The sequence below is a fragment of the Rhodnius prolixus genome, unplaced genomic scaffold, assembly GCF_049639745.1.
Source record: "Rhodnius prolixus isolate KJV_2025 unplaced genomic scaffold, Rpr scaffold_6, whole genome shotgun sequence".
Classification (NCBI taxonomy): Eukaryota; Metazoa; Arthropoda; class Insecta; order Hemiptera; family Reduviidae; genus Rhodnius; species Rhodnius prolixus.
Window position 1 is genome coordinate 1,475,487 of NW_027411634.1, and position 16,912 is coordinate 1,492,398.

The 16,912-nt window shown below is 32.8% G+C and overlaps 2 protein-coding genes and 1 non-coding gene across 4 annotated transcripts in view; 1 reads left to right on the plus strand and 2 right to left on the minus strand.

Annotated features, from left to right (window-relative positions):
• Window positions 1-12,638, plus strand: part of LOC141460731 (trehalose transporter 1-like protein) — an 82,013-nt gene extending 69,375 nt beyond the window's left edge. The window contains exon 14 of one of the 2 annotated variants that reach the window (XR_012462328.1): window positions 10,419-12,638. The gene's annotated coding sequence lies outside the window, so the exon portion shown is untranslated. Of the gene's footprint in view, window positions 1-608; window positions 862-10,418 lie in introns of those variants that run through there. The other variant, XR_012462327.1, reaches the window with a different exon arrangement.
• RpL4 (ribosomal protein L4) lies at window positions 7,227-16,889 on the minus strand. Its single transcript, XM_074141004.1, has 8 exons — window positions 16,730-16,889; window positions 16,115-16,292; window positions 15,321-15,566; window positions 15,102-15,226; window positions 14,111-14,209; window positions 9,579-9,850; window positions 8,447-8,603; window positions 7,227-7,688 (listed from the first exon to the last, which is right to left on the minus strand). Exons 1-8 carry the CDS (start codon window positions 16,730-16,732, stop codon window positions 7,290-7,292), a joined length of 1,479 nt encoding a protein of 492 aa, XP_073997105.1. The 5' UTR covers window positions 16,733-16,889; the 3' UTR covers window positions 7,227-7,289.
• Window positions 8,717-8,782, minus strand: LOC141461543 (small nucleolar RNA SNORD18). The gene has a single exon (XR_012462971.1). It is a non-coding gene; the product is annotated as a small nucleolar RNA SNORD18 (small nucleolar RNA).
• Window positions 16,890-16,912: the final 23 nt, after the last annotated feature.

Sequence of the window (16,912 nt, forward strand, 5' to 3'; positions counted from 1 at the left end):
TGGTTTGCTTAACAAATATCTTCTCTAAAGAGTAGAGAGATACTGAGTTATTATAAAAGAAAAGGAACTAAATATGAAGTGTATCTTTCAAATAAATTGGTGTAAGGAATCGAAGTAAACTAGAAAAAACACAAGAAATCTAGAACACGACAATTTTAGCACAATTTCTACGTGTTTATATAACCGTTATTCGTAATATTCTTCCATCTTAACTGATCGCAACACTGTTCACATTTAAACCTTTTTATTGTTAACAGTTAAATATTGCAATGAGTTGGACATGTCCAATAAAACAATGTCATTCACATTATTCTAGAATACCGCAATGACAAGACGTTTACTTACCAAGGAAGTTTAAAAAAAAATGAGCCTTTCCTATCTTCGAACATCTTTTTGAATAATTTGTAAATAATACAAAGTTAACTATTAAACTTAATTTGAAATAATCAGCGAAGAATTATTATCAAGAATGTAGAATCTGAAATTCTTAAAAAAAAAGAGTGTATAAATAATCTTTAAATGTACAAAAGCGTGAAGGTATCTATTGTTTTCTAATTTCCATGTATTATTTTGAAGTTACCTTCAAAATTTTCTAATTTTTTTTCCAGCTTGGGAAGGCGTTTATATTGATTGAATGGGAATCCTTCAGTAAACGAACTTTTAATAGGTCAAATAAACGGTAATTTATAAACAGCTACTCAAAATGGTATAAAATATTTTTGAAGTATTTCTAGTTCTCCAAATTGATTATTATATTTTGCTAATATTTTATAGAAAATGTTATCCAATCACTCTAATTTAATTGTACAAGTTTTTATTGAAAATAACAATCAAACTGCAAACAAAACAAACTTAACTGTACTTATTGAAACTGAAAAAATTCAACGAGTGTTTTTGTTGTAATTCATTCTTTTTTTGTTGGTTCTTTTCCTTATTGCATTTTCTATGAAGCAATTACAAGGATTATTTAATTTGACAATTTATTTTATTTATTTATTTTTTGAACAATAACTTTCAAGTTTCAGTTAAGTTGGCAATTCTTTTCAAAGAAAAATTATCGCCATTAGCGACTGTTTTACTGGCTACTCCGATAGCAATTGCTATAATTTTTAAGTTTAATTGCTTTCATGAATTTTTTAATTAATGAAATTGTGTAAATACCTTTTTTTTTAAACAAAGTTATAACAATCGATTAACATTCAAACCCTAAGAAGTTATGATAAAATGAATACCTTAAGAAGAATATTAGTTCGCTACAGTTTCATGTCTAGTTTTGAATTTTGAGGTAAGTCATCAAAAACCTAATCAAAATAGTATGAAACCATTATTGAATATCGATTTGCGTTGACAAAGATTATCGAAATATTTCTCAAAAAGACAAAAGAAAAGCCTGTTTTTTATCGTGTGTCTGTTGACGTAAATATTAACAATTGGGAACACAGCCTTTTGAGCATGGATTTAATAAAATCAAATAGATATCCGGAAATCATTAAATGGAGAAAAACTAAATTCGTAATTTATATAGTTTAGGTTCTTTTTTTTTTTTTTATCGGTGCAATAGTATGTAGTGCATATCAAAAAATGAAGTGACATACATTTCCTAAAGTGTAGAATAACGTTGTAACACCGCTGTTGACTACTTTGTGGTTGACCCAAAAAGAAAACCAATACAATTACCTTGCTTTCTTCAACACTACATCGTCCTAAATGGAAGTGTGACGAATAAAACTTTGCATTTGAAATTATAATAAGAAAAGTTTAAGATTTAAAAAATTGTCTTTTGTAAAGTAGCAATTATTTATAATTGCAATGAACTATTTAATAAAGTAACATTTAACGTATTTATTGAACATAAATGTAGAAGGAAGTGGTTCTGGCCCAATAATTTTCATAAAAGTAATGTCAGTTTTATTGCTATACTATAACATCACAGAATGACCTATTAACTTACTATAAAACAGCAAAATAAACTAAATGCTGCATAAGTTTTAAGTTGCATCCTCGTAAGTTTCCAAAAAATGTGATACAAACCCACATCTTCATTTCTGATACTCTTTTATAAACTGCACACTTTATGTGGCTAGTTATTGAACCTTTTTTAGATCATTGTTCTCAGTCGAGTAATCAAAAAATTACGTTCGCAAGCACCTGAACAGTTATGCGGAATAGTTAATAACTGCAAACAATAAAGTAATTAATTGCAATAATCACTAATTTATCCAAATTCTGAAGTACGGTATAAATTCTTTATTTATTCTTTTAGCAGTTTTATCTTTTTTTAAAACTGATTATTTTCTAGTAAATTGAGTTTTTTTTCTCAACTTTTCTGGCAAACAGACCACCAACTTTAGCTTTGATTTTCAGAATTTCCATAAGGTACAGTTGATAATAAGGATAAAAAATGTTCAGCATTATAATTTCTTTGAAAATTCGAGAACATTTATAAATCTGTTTAAATCCTTTTGTCTTGTAATGTCCGCGTTGTTCCTGCATTCAGTTCCGATTCAGATTCTATAAATTACTAATTTGAGAGAGAATCTATGATGAAAAATGAAAATGAGGAAAGGAAGTTGATAAACAGAGAGAGAGTGGATTGTGAATTTAGCCTGGCGTGCTTAAAAAAAGCGTAGTTGCTGGAATTTTTCAATAAATTGCTGAAATTTCGTGATAAATTTGTATTGTCAAGTGATCTGAGTTGAATTAAGGGAACCAGGTTCGGAGGCTCACTCTCGACATAGTCACCCAGGCGTGCCCATTTTCCCGGCCGGATGTATTTTGTCAACTTGGATTGCGTCGTAGAAAAATACATTAGAGAGGCAGTGTGAAGTTTGTAGAAATGAATGCGCGTGTCCGTACTGAGATTGATTTAGATGTACACAGGCCACCATTCACCCTGAAGAGATTGCTAGCCTACCTCTGTTCTTACATTTTCCCTGGAAATAGAAAGGTACAGAGGTCAGCGGAACTTTCTGCCAGTTCCTGTTTGCTGCTTCAGATAGCATACCCTATGAGAAGCCAGGTGTTAACACTGTGGACAACCCGGATGTACTAAAGCAGGGGGTGAGCAACCTTTTTAATCAATGGGCCAATTTAAATTTAAATTTTTTTTTGCGGGCCGCACATAGATTAACTCTTACTAATAATTTACGAAACGTCCGTATTGCATGTTTGAACAAGTCACCGACAAGTGTGTATCTCGTCACAAAAAAATCGCGCAGACGCGGCGCGTTCGTATTGCATGTTTAAAAACGTCGTCGACAAGTAACTCGCCATAAAAAAATATTTCGGTTTAGTATGTACTACCATTTTATTATAATAAATTTTATAACAATGTATTGATGGGAGAAAGTCGATAAAATAAATTCAATTTTAGAAATGCTTGGCGGGCCGCGTGTTGCTCATCCCTGTACTAAAGTATCATAAAGACAGACATACTAGCCATTATTTTCTTTATGGTCTGGATGATTCTATATTATCCATCTACAATCAGCAATCTACGAACAATTTTAGCGAACTACAAGAACTAATTTCTATTGATGATATTTATTTCTTTTCGCATCCAAAGAGAGAACAAATCCATCTTATTCCCATCAACCTATAATTATGTGAATTTCTATAATTTATCATTCCTTCTGGATAAATTTATTGTTTCTGAATTTCTCGCACTTTCATTAATGTAACACTTTTGGTGATGTACTAAGGATTTTATTGTGTAAATAAAATTAATTTATGGGAAAATGTAATTAGGGCTTGAAAATGTATGTGAGAATATCTTATTATTACTTTTATGGCTTTTCAAATTGGCAGCGAGTGAAATCTATATACGAGTATATTCAGCATCGTTATTATTTAAAATAATTACTTTGTAGCATCACAATAATTTAGGGTTTACCCCATACGTCCATAATTTGAAGGTCTTATCCTTGTACGTTCTACATTTGAGAAAAATCCCCATATTTTAAATCGTGGCATTGTCTATATATTTCAAAGGAAAAATAAAGAATCCGTTGTGAACATTCCCACAAATTTCTCTTACCTTAATAATTTACATTTAATTATAAATATTATTGAAACTTATTACTTTTTACATACTCGTAAAATAAATAAATGAAGGTAGTGAACTTAAATGTCATATACGTTTACTAGGAAAGTCATGTAGCGTTTCCGCTTTTCCAGAACCTCTCAAACGTTTCCAGAAAAAAATTATAGAAAACTCGATTACAGGAAAAATTGTTCTACGCCAACATACTTCCGAATGATGGATATTCATTTATCTCCCATAGTTTATTGCCGGTTCCATCTGTGGCATCCAAGATGATGTTGAATGTGAATTGTTGAGATTTTTCTATTTTATGATATTAATCAAAAAATTTGTTCTCCTCCAACTTCAAAAATAATACGTCAGGTGAAAACCCACAATTTCGGAAATTAATGTGTATAAATATCCTTTCAAAAATAACATTTTCCTTTTAGTTGTATTTAGCATCCTCTGAAATCAGTTGCTCAAAGCCTCTCCATTCGCTCGGCACTAGAAACACGGAACTGAAATTTTTATACACATCAAAAGATATGTGATGAATAATTAATCAATTGACCAGAGTAACTGTACAATGCGTTCTCCGATGTTGTTAACGGTATCTCATATGATTAGCTATTAAATGGAGGAGAACTGATTACAGTCTTAGACAATGCATAATTAAATGCAGTTATCGTAAGCATTTCATCGTTGAAAATATAATTGTATTTTTACTTATTTATATTTCTCTCCCAAACAATAAGTCTTGAAACTTTCAATAAATCTTTGAATCAGTGAAAACAGAAAGAATCACAAACAAAATGCTTTCTGGAAATCTTTTAATTTGACTTTCAAAAAAATGTTATAATTTCTCTATTAATAACATATGTCAGATATATACTGAAAGTTGATTTGACTGTTTTTCAACCAACTCACATAACCACGTAAGTTTTGAAGAATTGTAATTGATATGGTTTCTTATAGGTTTTTTTTATTAAGATGCTAAGCATTCTCATTCATGTTTCAATAATTTAGTTGCGTTATTTATTTGTAATATCCGGGCCCTCAGGAAGTCAATAAATTTGTCGAAACATTGGTGTAAAGACGTAATTTTTATTTTGACTGAATCCTTGCTATTTCATATCAATATTTTACTAGATTACGGTCACTAAGGGATAATACAAATTCATAGTCATTCCCAATCCTAGACAGATCATCTCCCAAGTCTTTACACCTGTATTTCCTCTGACGTCCACTTTTTCTGGTTCCGGGAAATACCTCTCTTATTGTACACTTGGCTATCGTCTCCACTGGTAATCAATGTACATGCCCAAGTTAGCTTATTCTTCTTGATTTAATGAAACGTTCTAAATCTTCATGATCTAACAGGTTTGTCCAATTCTTTGGTGGACCTAATCCACCGAGATTCTTACGGAACATAGTGGCCCAAATATACGTCTGATTATACTTTTCTCTAAGATTTTCAACAAAAATTCTTATCTACCACCTTGAAATTCCAAGTCTCTGCCCCGTATGGAACTACAGGTCTGACTGTCATTTTGGTCCATTTTATTAAAAGAGACCGCCGACACATCCTATATAAATTACATAAATGTAGATCAACAACTTCTGCTTGACTAACTTTTCCTTGAAAATTCGTTTTAGGGAATTTAAAGTATTTTGGCTTTTATATGTGGTTTTAAAATTTCTTTAAAATGAATAAGAATTAAGTTTTATGAAAGTGGTGATTGTACTTTCAATCGATTTTTATTGTAATATTTTTAATAGTGGAGCCTTAAACTATTCAATTCTGGTAAAGATGCAAAACTTAAAAATATGCACAATACTTCAATATATTATAAATGATAAAAACCTTTTGTAAATTTAAGTTTGAATTTTTTTTTTTTTCTAAAAAGCTAATGGAAGATATTTTTACTAAATTTCAAACACTTACGCATTGTGTGTAAACCCAAGAAAAACTAGAACTTGATAAATTGCTTCTCCTCAAAAGGCACTGTAAAAGAATTGTTTGACAAATTGTCATAGCAACGTTAGAATGTGAAATTTAATCGTTGAAACGTTAACGATCCTTAGTAAAATCACAATTTAAGTAAGTTCCTCAGAGATAGCGGTAATTTTTATTTTTTTTGAAATGAGTAATTTGTCATGGATGATAATATCAGTCTAGCTAATATGTGGGAAGTAATTTCTTTCAACAAATAAGAATGTAGTTGTTTCTGTCTGCGACATTGAAAGGAAGTTAGGACGTCATGCAATTTTCCAAGCCAGTAAATGGCGAATTCATTCGTAATAATAGTTTGGGGGAAATCTTGTATGAAAAACTGACGGCTTTCCCTTATTATTTTTGTTAGATTTATCAAAAATCTTATCTAGATCTATCTAAAATTAATCTATTTACTCTCTTAATACAATTTCTGCAATATATTACTTGCCCACTAATAATTAATTTGAAGGAAAAACCGTAGTTTCCACAGATACCATGAATCGCGTAAATCAATAAAATAAACCTTAATATTCGCCGCATTTCCTATCGAGCATTTTCTTCCCGGAATTGTAGGCATTCATTTAGCTCTCATTAAAATCATTTAAGAATAAGGAACATATATTTCACAGAAAAGTCGCTTCAGAGGGAAGCTTGCTCCACCTCAACTCCGAATTTCCTTAATATGGATGTTTCTAAAGAAACTGGAAATAGAAGTTATAGATCAACATTTCGCAACGAGAGTATGAAGTTCATCAAAACTTGCGTAGTGTTTCCCGTTGTGGCAAACAAACCGAATATCAAATTTGTTTTTTTTCCCATGATTTTGTTGTAATGAGTTACGCTAGCCAAACATACACATACGTGCGTCAAGATCTATTAAAAATGAAAAATTCCAGTTCTTTATAAAAATAACTTTTTAGTACTCCTTTAGAGAACCTTGTAAATAATGAATTCCTGTTGAAAACTGCAAGTAAAAGAATCTGCACGATTGCAACATCTCCTCTTACGGGAAGATTAAGAATCTCGGTACAAATCTAGTAAATGTAAAATTGGAAAACAAGTTACTGTCGAGGCTCTTGGGCCCAATCTCATCTTCTTGACATATTTCTTCACTTATATTCCAAAAAACACTATTTTCTATTACAGAAATCTCAAATCGATTACAAAAATGGTACCTATAGAGGGTAAAATTAAATAATATACAAGTTTTAACAATCAATAATGAAAATTTATTGACGTAAAATGTTTTTTAAAATAATTTTATAAAAATCACTTCTTTGGAGCTGCGGCCGCAGGTTTTGGCGATGTAGTCTTCTGTTCTGGTGCTTTCGCCGCTTCAGGTTTGGCCTTTTCAGCAGACTTCAGCTCCTTAGACTTAGCCGAATCTGTTTTTACCTTACCATCATCCTTTTTGGGCTTCTTAACCACTTTTCCCTTGGCTACCGCTCCTGTTGCTTTCGCTTTCTTGGGAAAAGCCACTCCCGGCTTTTTTGGTTCCGGTTTCTTCTTTTCCTGTTTCTTCTTTTCCGGTTTCTTCTTCTCAGGCTCCCCACTTTCCCGTGCTTTCCTCAACCTTTCCGCTTTCTCAGCTTTTGCTTTGTTGATCGATGCCTTACGCCTTTCTAGCATTTTCACGTAGCGCTTCTGAAGAGTTGTCAGCTTGCCTTCCTTTAGAAAAACACAGAAAAAAAAAATTCAAAATAAAACACAAAATAGAGCGGGGATATACAGAACGATCGAGAAAGGCAACAGTAATGGCTTTTCAATTGATTTCTCATATTCGCTTTTTGTACTGTCTTTTTTTTCTTATGAACTATCCGACTTTTGTCCACGACAAATCCTGGAAGGATTCAACTCATAACAGATATGAAAAAAACTCTTAGGTAAGCTAGGAACCTGATTTGATAACTGCCCTTCTTACAAAACAGAGGGTTCTGGAAACATCTCCACAGAATGAGGTTATTAACCTGGGACTTCAGACAAGACTTTGCTAGTATAGCCAGAAATGGAGGCTTATTGCGAGGCTGTGATATTAGATGCGTAGCCCTATGTGGCCGCAGAAATCATATCGCAACAAAGACTGATGAATCTTGGATCTAGTAAGAAGGGGAGGATTTACCTACTAAATTATCTAGGGTATGGTACAATGAGCCTCTGGGATGTGGTAACTGCGGTAATTTGACCTCCTGGACTCAATAATAAAAAAAAAGATTATTATTATTATTTTTGCTTTGTTTTTGGGCAGATCCTGAAGGATCTTGAACTTGGGTTTCCCGTCAAAAATAAATTGGTGTTAAAAACTGTAGTGCTTCCTCTCTCTTTTTTTTAAAATTTATCATCGTCTCCTACGTTAACATCTCCTCGTAATTTATTTGGTGTACATCTACATCTTTCACTGTCTTCAGTTAAAACATAAAAATACTAACTCCTTTCTTCGCCGCTTCTACCGCTCTTAAAAGTTCCAACTTCCTGGAGGCCAGAATGGTCTTCCTCTTCAATACAGCTGCGTACGGGTTCAACTTCAACATGGCCCTAGTATTGCGCAATGGGTTCAACTTCTTAATGCTTCTCTTGATCTCTGTCCTAAAAAAATACAAATATTTTTATTATGGAATTATACATTACAGATTGAGCCTACTAATTCCAAAGACTTTTTTTTTTAAATTAAGGTTAATTAGCAAAAAATTGTTTTACCATTTGTCAGAAGATGATTTAATCAATGATTTTTCATAAACACGGACTCATCTTAATCATCATACAAAAAGTATCTTTACAAGAAACTACATTAATAAAATAAGTTTTTGTAAACTACAAGGATGTATTATTTTTTTTAAAATTTGAAGATGATCTTTTGCCAGAAATAATGATTAATCAAAATAAAATCATTCTAAACTCGGACTCAGAAAAGTTTACCTCTCACAAGATGATGAAATGATGCAAAAAATGCATATATTAGAGAGGAACACAATTCTTATGGCCATGTAACTACATGTGTTACAAGCGGCGTGTCGTTTCATCGTTAGGTATCATTCACTGATACGATTTGGTGCAACATATGATAAGGAGTTTTATACATTTTCTAACTAGGAGAAAATCGTATGTAGTAAACCAAGTAGTTCTTGGACATCGTTGCAATTTGCGATGCGAGGCACAGGAATGCGCAAAACCCGCTTTTAGCAGTACAAATTGTTAGTGACTGAAACCTAAAATACGAAGATTTCAAGTTCTATGTATAATATCTGGAAGTTGCAAATTTATCTAACATTACCCTGGAACGTAAACATATCTTGGAATTGGTCAAGGATCTAGTAAGTTTCATAGTAACCATAAAGTTATCATAAAATAGAATAATCGTTCGATAAACTCACTACCTAGCAAGAACATTTTAATTTTCTCTAACAACCTCAGAAATATAGGTTTTCCACATAATTTAATCATAAAGTCTATTCTCTCATAAGCCAGGACATTGATAGCTCAATAAAACATCATAGGTTTGTTAAAAACACTTTTGCTTTCATCGTATCAAATACAAATAAAATAGTAACTAAATAAACAAACCTAGGTGGTCTCAATACACTCTTGATTTCCTGACATTTGAACAGACGAGATAGATCGGTATTTGTCATCTTCGGCATTGGCAGATTGTAACCTTTCTTTAGTGTGGCTTTCTTCTTCCATGTACCGTACAGAGCGTTCAACTGTTCAAAGGCTGACTGAGTCCAAATTACAAAACGTCCAACATGACCACCAGGTGCCAATTTGAGTAAATTCAAACGCGTCACATTGATCATATCAACACCAGGAATATTACGGAAAGCTCTGGTTAAACCCTGGAATTGAATAAAAACAGAAGTTTATACATTTTATTTAATTTAAATAACAAATAAACTGAAAACAATAAAATTGTGTGAGCTTATTAGGGACAGCATTATTCCAGTTTTCTTATGATCTACGATATCGCCGACTCAAAGAAAACATCGCGACAGAGACCTGGTGTAGTATTACCTCTGGCAAATAGAACTTGACGCTCTTAAAAGAGTAATTTGTACCTAATTCCTTGGGGGAATATTTACTTGGCAGTTCTTCAGAGATCTTGGTCCACTGTCACACTGGCAATGCATAAAACTTACTTCTTAATGGAGCATTATACATATTGGTAAAGGGTTAGGAGGTTCCCTCTAAAGTTTTAAGATAAGTTGGTAATAATAAACTATGTTAAAAGTTCAAAGTTAAAAAATTATACGTAACAATCTCGGAAATAGTGCTTAGTAGAAATATATTCATTTGAGTTCACACCAAATGTTCAATTTTTCCTGCTTTAAACTCTAGAGTTTTAACTACAGATATATTGTTTATATATAGATAGTTACTCGTTGTTTTCGTTATTAATGTGTGCAGGGCTAATGAATATTGTGAAGGTGTTGAATGAATTGAGGTGTTCGTCTAAATTGCTGTCCGTGTATTAAGGCTCAAGAAGGGATACTCTCAAGAAGCCCAAGTACCCTGAAGAAGTACTAGGGTTGCAGTTTCTTCCAAAGGGAGAATTTTCCGCTTTAGAAATTATATCTGCAATCACCTTTTGTCAGATTAGAGAATAATCAAGAAGTTCATAAACACGGACTCATCAATTCATCATTCAAAAGGTGATTTTTATTTTATTTTGAGGTTCCCAGAGGCCGAGAAAAGTGATTTTTAAAAATTGGTTTGTGTGAGTTTATGTACATCATGAGTGTATTCATTCGCACCTGATTTTTATGTTGTATAGTGAATAAATAAGAATATTCATCAATTTCAACTTCAAATTAGCACAAATATGTAGAAATTTAATAGCAAACAATCCAGAATTTTAAATAATATTAAGACAATGAAATAATCCAAAAGTGTGCGAGAGATAATAAAAGATCCGGACTGTCAGAAAAAATTAGTAACTAAGTTGATAGATTATTCGTCCTCATTTGGTTAGGAATGGCCTAAGAAATGTAGAATCTTTCCTTGGCCCTTCATGGGCTGGATTGCCAAAGAAACTTATCAAATCTGTCAGAAAAAAACCATGAACAATACCTTTACACTTTCAATTTCGAGCTTTCCCTCCCCTGGCATCTTCAGGATTCAAGATAAAAAGAGAGTAAATACTTTTAAGTGTATCGTGACGTGGCTTAGAACAGGATTTTATCAAGACCTGATGATAGAGACCCGCCTCAAACAAATAATGTTGCCTATTCAAGAAAAAAAGTGTCTGCCCTGTATACACTTATAAAAGAAACTGCATTTTGTAGCGCCTTACGACCTCAGTATTTAGATTCACAAAGCTATAATCACATAAGCTCATAGGCCAAGACATTGATAGCTCTATTTAAACATCATTGGTCATTAGAACATTGTGAGTAATTGAAAAAAAACTTGAAGACCTGAAATTTTAAGACGATGTGACATTAAATTAAAATTCAATATATGGAGATGTGGTAAACATAAATTCCGATCTACCTCCTTAGTGTAGGATATGTCCCAGGCAAGCGGATCTTAAATGTCATCAAATAAGAGTCACCCTCGGTTATAGTTTTCTCCACTTTACAAGGAACAAATGACGAAATTCAGAGTTGAGTTTCACATTCCGGTGTTTAAGTTCCTCACGTTTTCTGGATAAACTATGAAATATTTCGTTGTGACAGCGCAATCAGGGTACGATACCAATGCAAGGCTCCGGCTAAATTGATCAAAGATCTTAAATTTTGGGGGAGCTAAGTGTAGAAAGTAAAGATATTTCTGAAATGGGGTATGTGCCAGAACCATTGAAGGGTACTTTACTTATCATTCAGAATGGTCTAGAGCGTTTCACGCAAAAACTTCTGAGCCTCTCTGCAATAACTAGCATCAAGTCTTAAGTAAGAAGACGGATTTGATTGAATGAAGATGCTACGGCTGAATGACGGAAATGCAATCTAACGACCTCAGTAATTATAATCACAAAAGTATAATCACATAGGCTCATAGGCCAAGACATTGATAGCTCTATTAAAAACATCATTGGTCATTAGATGATTGTGAGTAAATTAAAAAAACGAATGAAAAACCTAATCTGAATTTTTAATAAATCGATCAAAAATTCACAGCTAAATGCGCAACACTTTCTTGAAGGTAAACTTGATAGATGGCTTCTCGCAATTGTACATCAATTACCACTGTACGTATATTGTGGGACTCAGTATAAGTCCAATGACTATTTTCTTGTTGTTTGGCTGGTATACACCCAGGGTTGCTAAGATCTCTAAAGAAATGGTTAGTTGACTTCTTAAGAGTGATTTTTAGTTTTGAAAATGTATACGTTTCGTTTACCTTTTTCTCAGAATAGAGAACAAATCAAAAATTTCATAAACACGGACTCATTAATTCATCATTCAAAAAAGGTAAGGCCAACTTTATTTTTTATTGTTTTAAATTTTAAAAATAATTCACAAGTTTTACAGTAAATAAGTCACGATTGGAACTTATGACTCCCAACTTAGCATAAAAGGTTACCGAATTCAACTGCAGTAGGACTAGACTAGTCCAGTATAATGTCGTCTAATTATTTGGATGAACAAAAAATATAACCACACGGATTAATTGCATAAGATGCTGGGAACACTATTTTTTAAAATCTAAGAGTACTCTATTTCAATGGTTATTAGACGAAGTTATAATTAATAACAATATCTGGGAGATGTGGCAACTTAAAACTCGATTTAGGGATACGTCCCAGTTCAGATGACCATAATTTCTTCAAACAAGATACGATTTTTCTTCAATTTTTGAGGACCGCTTGTCAAAATAACTTTTAACAATTTTCACTAGGAGTTGAGTTTCACATTCGGGCGTTTTCGGATCTTGATAAGTAGTAGGAAATACTTCGTGGTGAGAGCAATCAGGGTTTGATACCAAAACGTCGGCTAAGTCGATCGACTGTCATGAATGTTGGAAAGGTAAGTTCAGGTAGTAAATTAATGCCTTTCTGAAATCGTGCCAGGACCGTAGTATTTACGAATCATTGTGTATGATCTACAGCGTTTTTTCTAGATTTAAAACTTTGCTGTCTCAGTAACAAATAGCATTAAGTCTAGGGATGAAGTCGGATTTGACTGAATGAAGGATCTGCGAACGAAGACGGAAATGCAGTCTAACGACCTCAGTAATTATAATCACAAAACTATAATCACATAGGCTCATAGGCCAAGACATTGATAGCTCTATTAAAAAACATCATTGGTCATTAGACCACTATTGACTTTAATAAAATGTAAGGAGTTGTTATAATTTTTGTCAATCTTTATTCTGAAACCGAATTATGGTTCAATTTCAAAGTTTTATATTATAAAAGGGGAGTTGAGTTCGCCTAATTATAGCAGGATATCAGGAGAAGCAGCGTACTAACCTGGCGAGTAATATCCTTTTCTCTTGCTAATTAATTTGATGGATTTATTTCTAGACATAGATTAGTAGACTCTTTCTAATCAGGAGGATCACCTTTTTTTTCAGTATTTTGTGCAATCAGAGAAAATAATCATAAACACGGACACAAAAAATTCATCATTCAAAGGTGATTTAGATTTTGTTTTATTTTAAAGAGATATAAGAGATATTAACAGTTAATAAAAATAAATAAGATGAGAAAACGAATGGAAAAAGAAAAGAAAACGATAGACTTCGCAGCGACTGCTGGTCGATTTAAAGGAACACCTCAAGAAATTCGAAGAAGAAGATTGACAAGGTTGATTCTGCATTATGCAGAAGGTGAAGGAAAGTTGAGAAGGTTGTGTGCGATACCAGGAAAGAAGACGCAAGAATGCTTAATTCCAAAGGTTACTGTCCTGATGCTCTATCAAGTCTGAAGTAATATGAACCATTTCTACAGACCAAATCAATATTGTGCAAGAGTTGCTAGCGTTCTGTGTTGTAATTCCGGAATACCCGCTAGGATCCATCAATATCTCTGAAATCCTTTAAAAAGGTCTTGTGTCGTGTTTTAAGAGGCTTATAAAACACATGACCACAACTAAATAGAATGAGAGAAAAAAAAATCAAAATTTCTAATATGTTAGGGAGAGAGAAGTTACCTGATCCTGTCCATAAATAATCAATGGTCCTCTTCTTTGGATGCGACGTCTGTTACGCATCTTACCTTTGCCAGCTCTGAATCTTTTTGATTTATAGACCTAGGAAAAACGTAATTTATATTTACTATACATAAAATCTAAAACTTTTATAAACTAAACCTTATATAAAATCTTTCGTTATAAGTGTTCTTTTTCTAAATAGGACTGGAAATATGATGATGAGCCTGTTTTATTTAATGTCGCGTTAGCAATCTCTATTAAGGCCACTGAAGCCAATCCTTGAAGACAAATTTAAAGCAGAAAGATTTAGCTTCTCGATTAAGCTGATGATCATAGTTTTAATCACTATTCAGAACCAAGGATCTCAAGCAACTGCCTTTAGTAGAATTAGTTAGGAATTGTAGCGTTTTCTGTTTTGTTTTTCAAAAATATTTGTTAGTTCCGAAATTCAAGAATTTAGGAGCAAAGAGACTGGTTTGAATGAGTAATCAATGAAGAAACTTTAGAGTTGCGGTAGGTTAGATGTTTGAACAAAAGAATGTAATGTCAAGTAACGCCAAGAAAATTTTCTATAGACTATTTTTAAGCTAGAAGATATCGACTGTCTAACAGAGCTTGTTTTAAACAGACCAAGAGAGGAATAAATAGGTTTGGAGAAATGATAAGAAGAATTACTGGGTCTAGGCTCGAAAATAAATAATGTAATCTTCAAAAGAAAAACAAGTCCAAGTAGAATTGGAAAACTTTGTATGGCAACATTGCCACGAATTGCAACATGAAAGATGCAATTCGTAACGCCTTTAGTTGACAATTTTCTTTAGCACAACAAGGTACACTATACAGCATTATGTGTTTAGCTTTTACCAAGTCCATGCAGTTACCACAAAAATTAAGCTAACATGTAAAAATTTCACGTATCTGCGATTATTTCCGCAGTTTATCTTATTTGGAAAGCCACGATATCTTTCAGATTTGTCAAAATGAAAAATACCTTTTGAATGTCCGTCCAAGCTTTAATTCTATGCAAAAAAATAACTGCTTGTTTAGTCTTCGTATATTCTTGAATTTTATCAGATACAACCAAAGGTATTTCCGGTACATCGTGAACCATATGACCTAAAAACATTGACATTACATTGAATATAATTAATGTCTCTTTACACTTAAATTATGCTTCCCTTTAAATTCCGTTTTCAAACAAAATAATAACCTTTAGACATAACAAGCGCTGGAACGCCTGTGGCTGCGATCGCCGACACCATTGCATATCTCTTCTGATTGACGTTCACTTTACGATGCCATCTTCTCCATGGACGAGTTGGTGCAAACATACGCCCACCACGACACATATTACCGAAAGCACCCTGACCAGATCTATGCGTACCGCCACCGCGTACACGAGGTATACGTGCCACTGCACGACCTGTACCCCATGATTCTGCAGATGTTTGATGACCTAGACGAAGCAAAACAAATAAATCATATGCGAAACATTCAAAACGTCTGGAGATTGTATTTTCAATTGATGTTTTGATTGTGGCTACATTGCCTGATAGATGGCACTAATATCTCTTTCAACCCCTTTTTAATTTACAAAGATTCTTAAGATTCTTTCCCACGTTTTGACGTTTTTCAAACTCCAAATTTTAAGACTACTTTATTCTTCCTTCCTCTAAATGCTCTAACACAAATTTTTCTGGACAATGATTTAAATTCGGCTGTGGGATTCCCTTTAAATGCAAATTTTTACAACATATTAACCTTTAATACTGAAAAGAGGCCTGGACTTGCATTTATTGATTTGGGCAATTTTTGTTCACCTAACTATGTCAGACATCCAGAAATAATAATAATGTATTAACACTGATGGCTCTTCAGCAGAGGTCAAGGAATTTTTTTTTTTCTTTTACTTACACACTTGGCAGCAAATGAGGATTTACAACTTAGAATTATGCCCACTTTCTTACAATAATAAAATTAACAATATCTAAATAATAAACTTACCCGCAGCAGCGCTCACAGCATACGGCTGTCGATGATTCTTGGCTACATTCTGATGTACAAAATTTACTACATCAGGACGAATTGGTGCATTAAAAATCGCCGGTAGATTAATCAATGTACCTGTTACTTCATTTTTGTCACTGTATACAGTGACTTGAGGCCGCGACGTCGGCGGAATCTGTAATGTGGCAATAATTGTTTAAATAAAGATTTAGTCAAGATAGATTAAATTTAACAAATATAAATGTAAATTTATGAAGGCAAGCGATTTTAAAAGAAAGATTAACAATGAGTTATCCTTCTTGTCTCAATAACTTGAATTATATCGAGTTTTCTTAAATGACTGTAAACTAATACATAAATTTGTTTAAGAGTTGTGGAAAACTCAGAAATTAATTTTCTTAACGCTTTCAAAATGTTGGAATTCTCATTGTATTAATTATTAATGCTTCTTTATACAACTAAAGTTTTCAACAAAACACGTGTAAGCAATACGGTAGGTTAGATCACTGGTTTATTTCACTTTAAAGCGTTATACAACTACTTTTATAAAAATAATTGAATTTTTAAACATCTTAAATAATTACTTCAAATAAAAGGAAAAATATACATTACCATTTTCCCTCAAATATCCCGACACTATTATTAAATTAGAGTCTTTAGAAAATTATCCTTTCTCCCCCACAACCATACAACTCAACAAGGACCACATCCACAACCTTTTAGATCTGAGTTATGCGCATTGCGCAGGCATGAGGCAGATAACTTGCGTCTCAGTAGGTAAACTTTTTATGAATT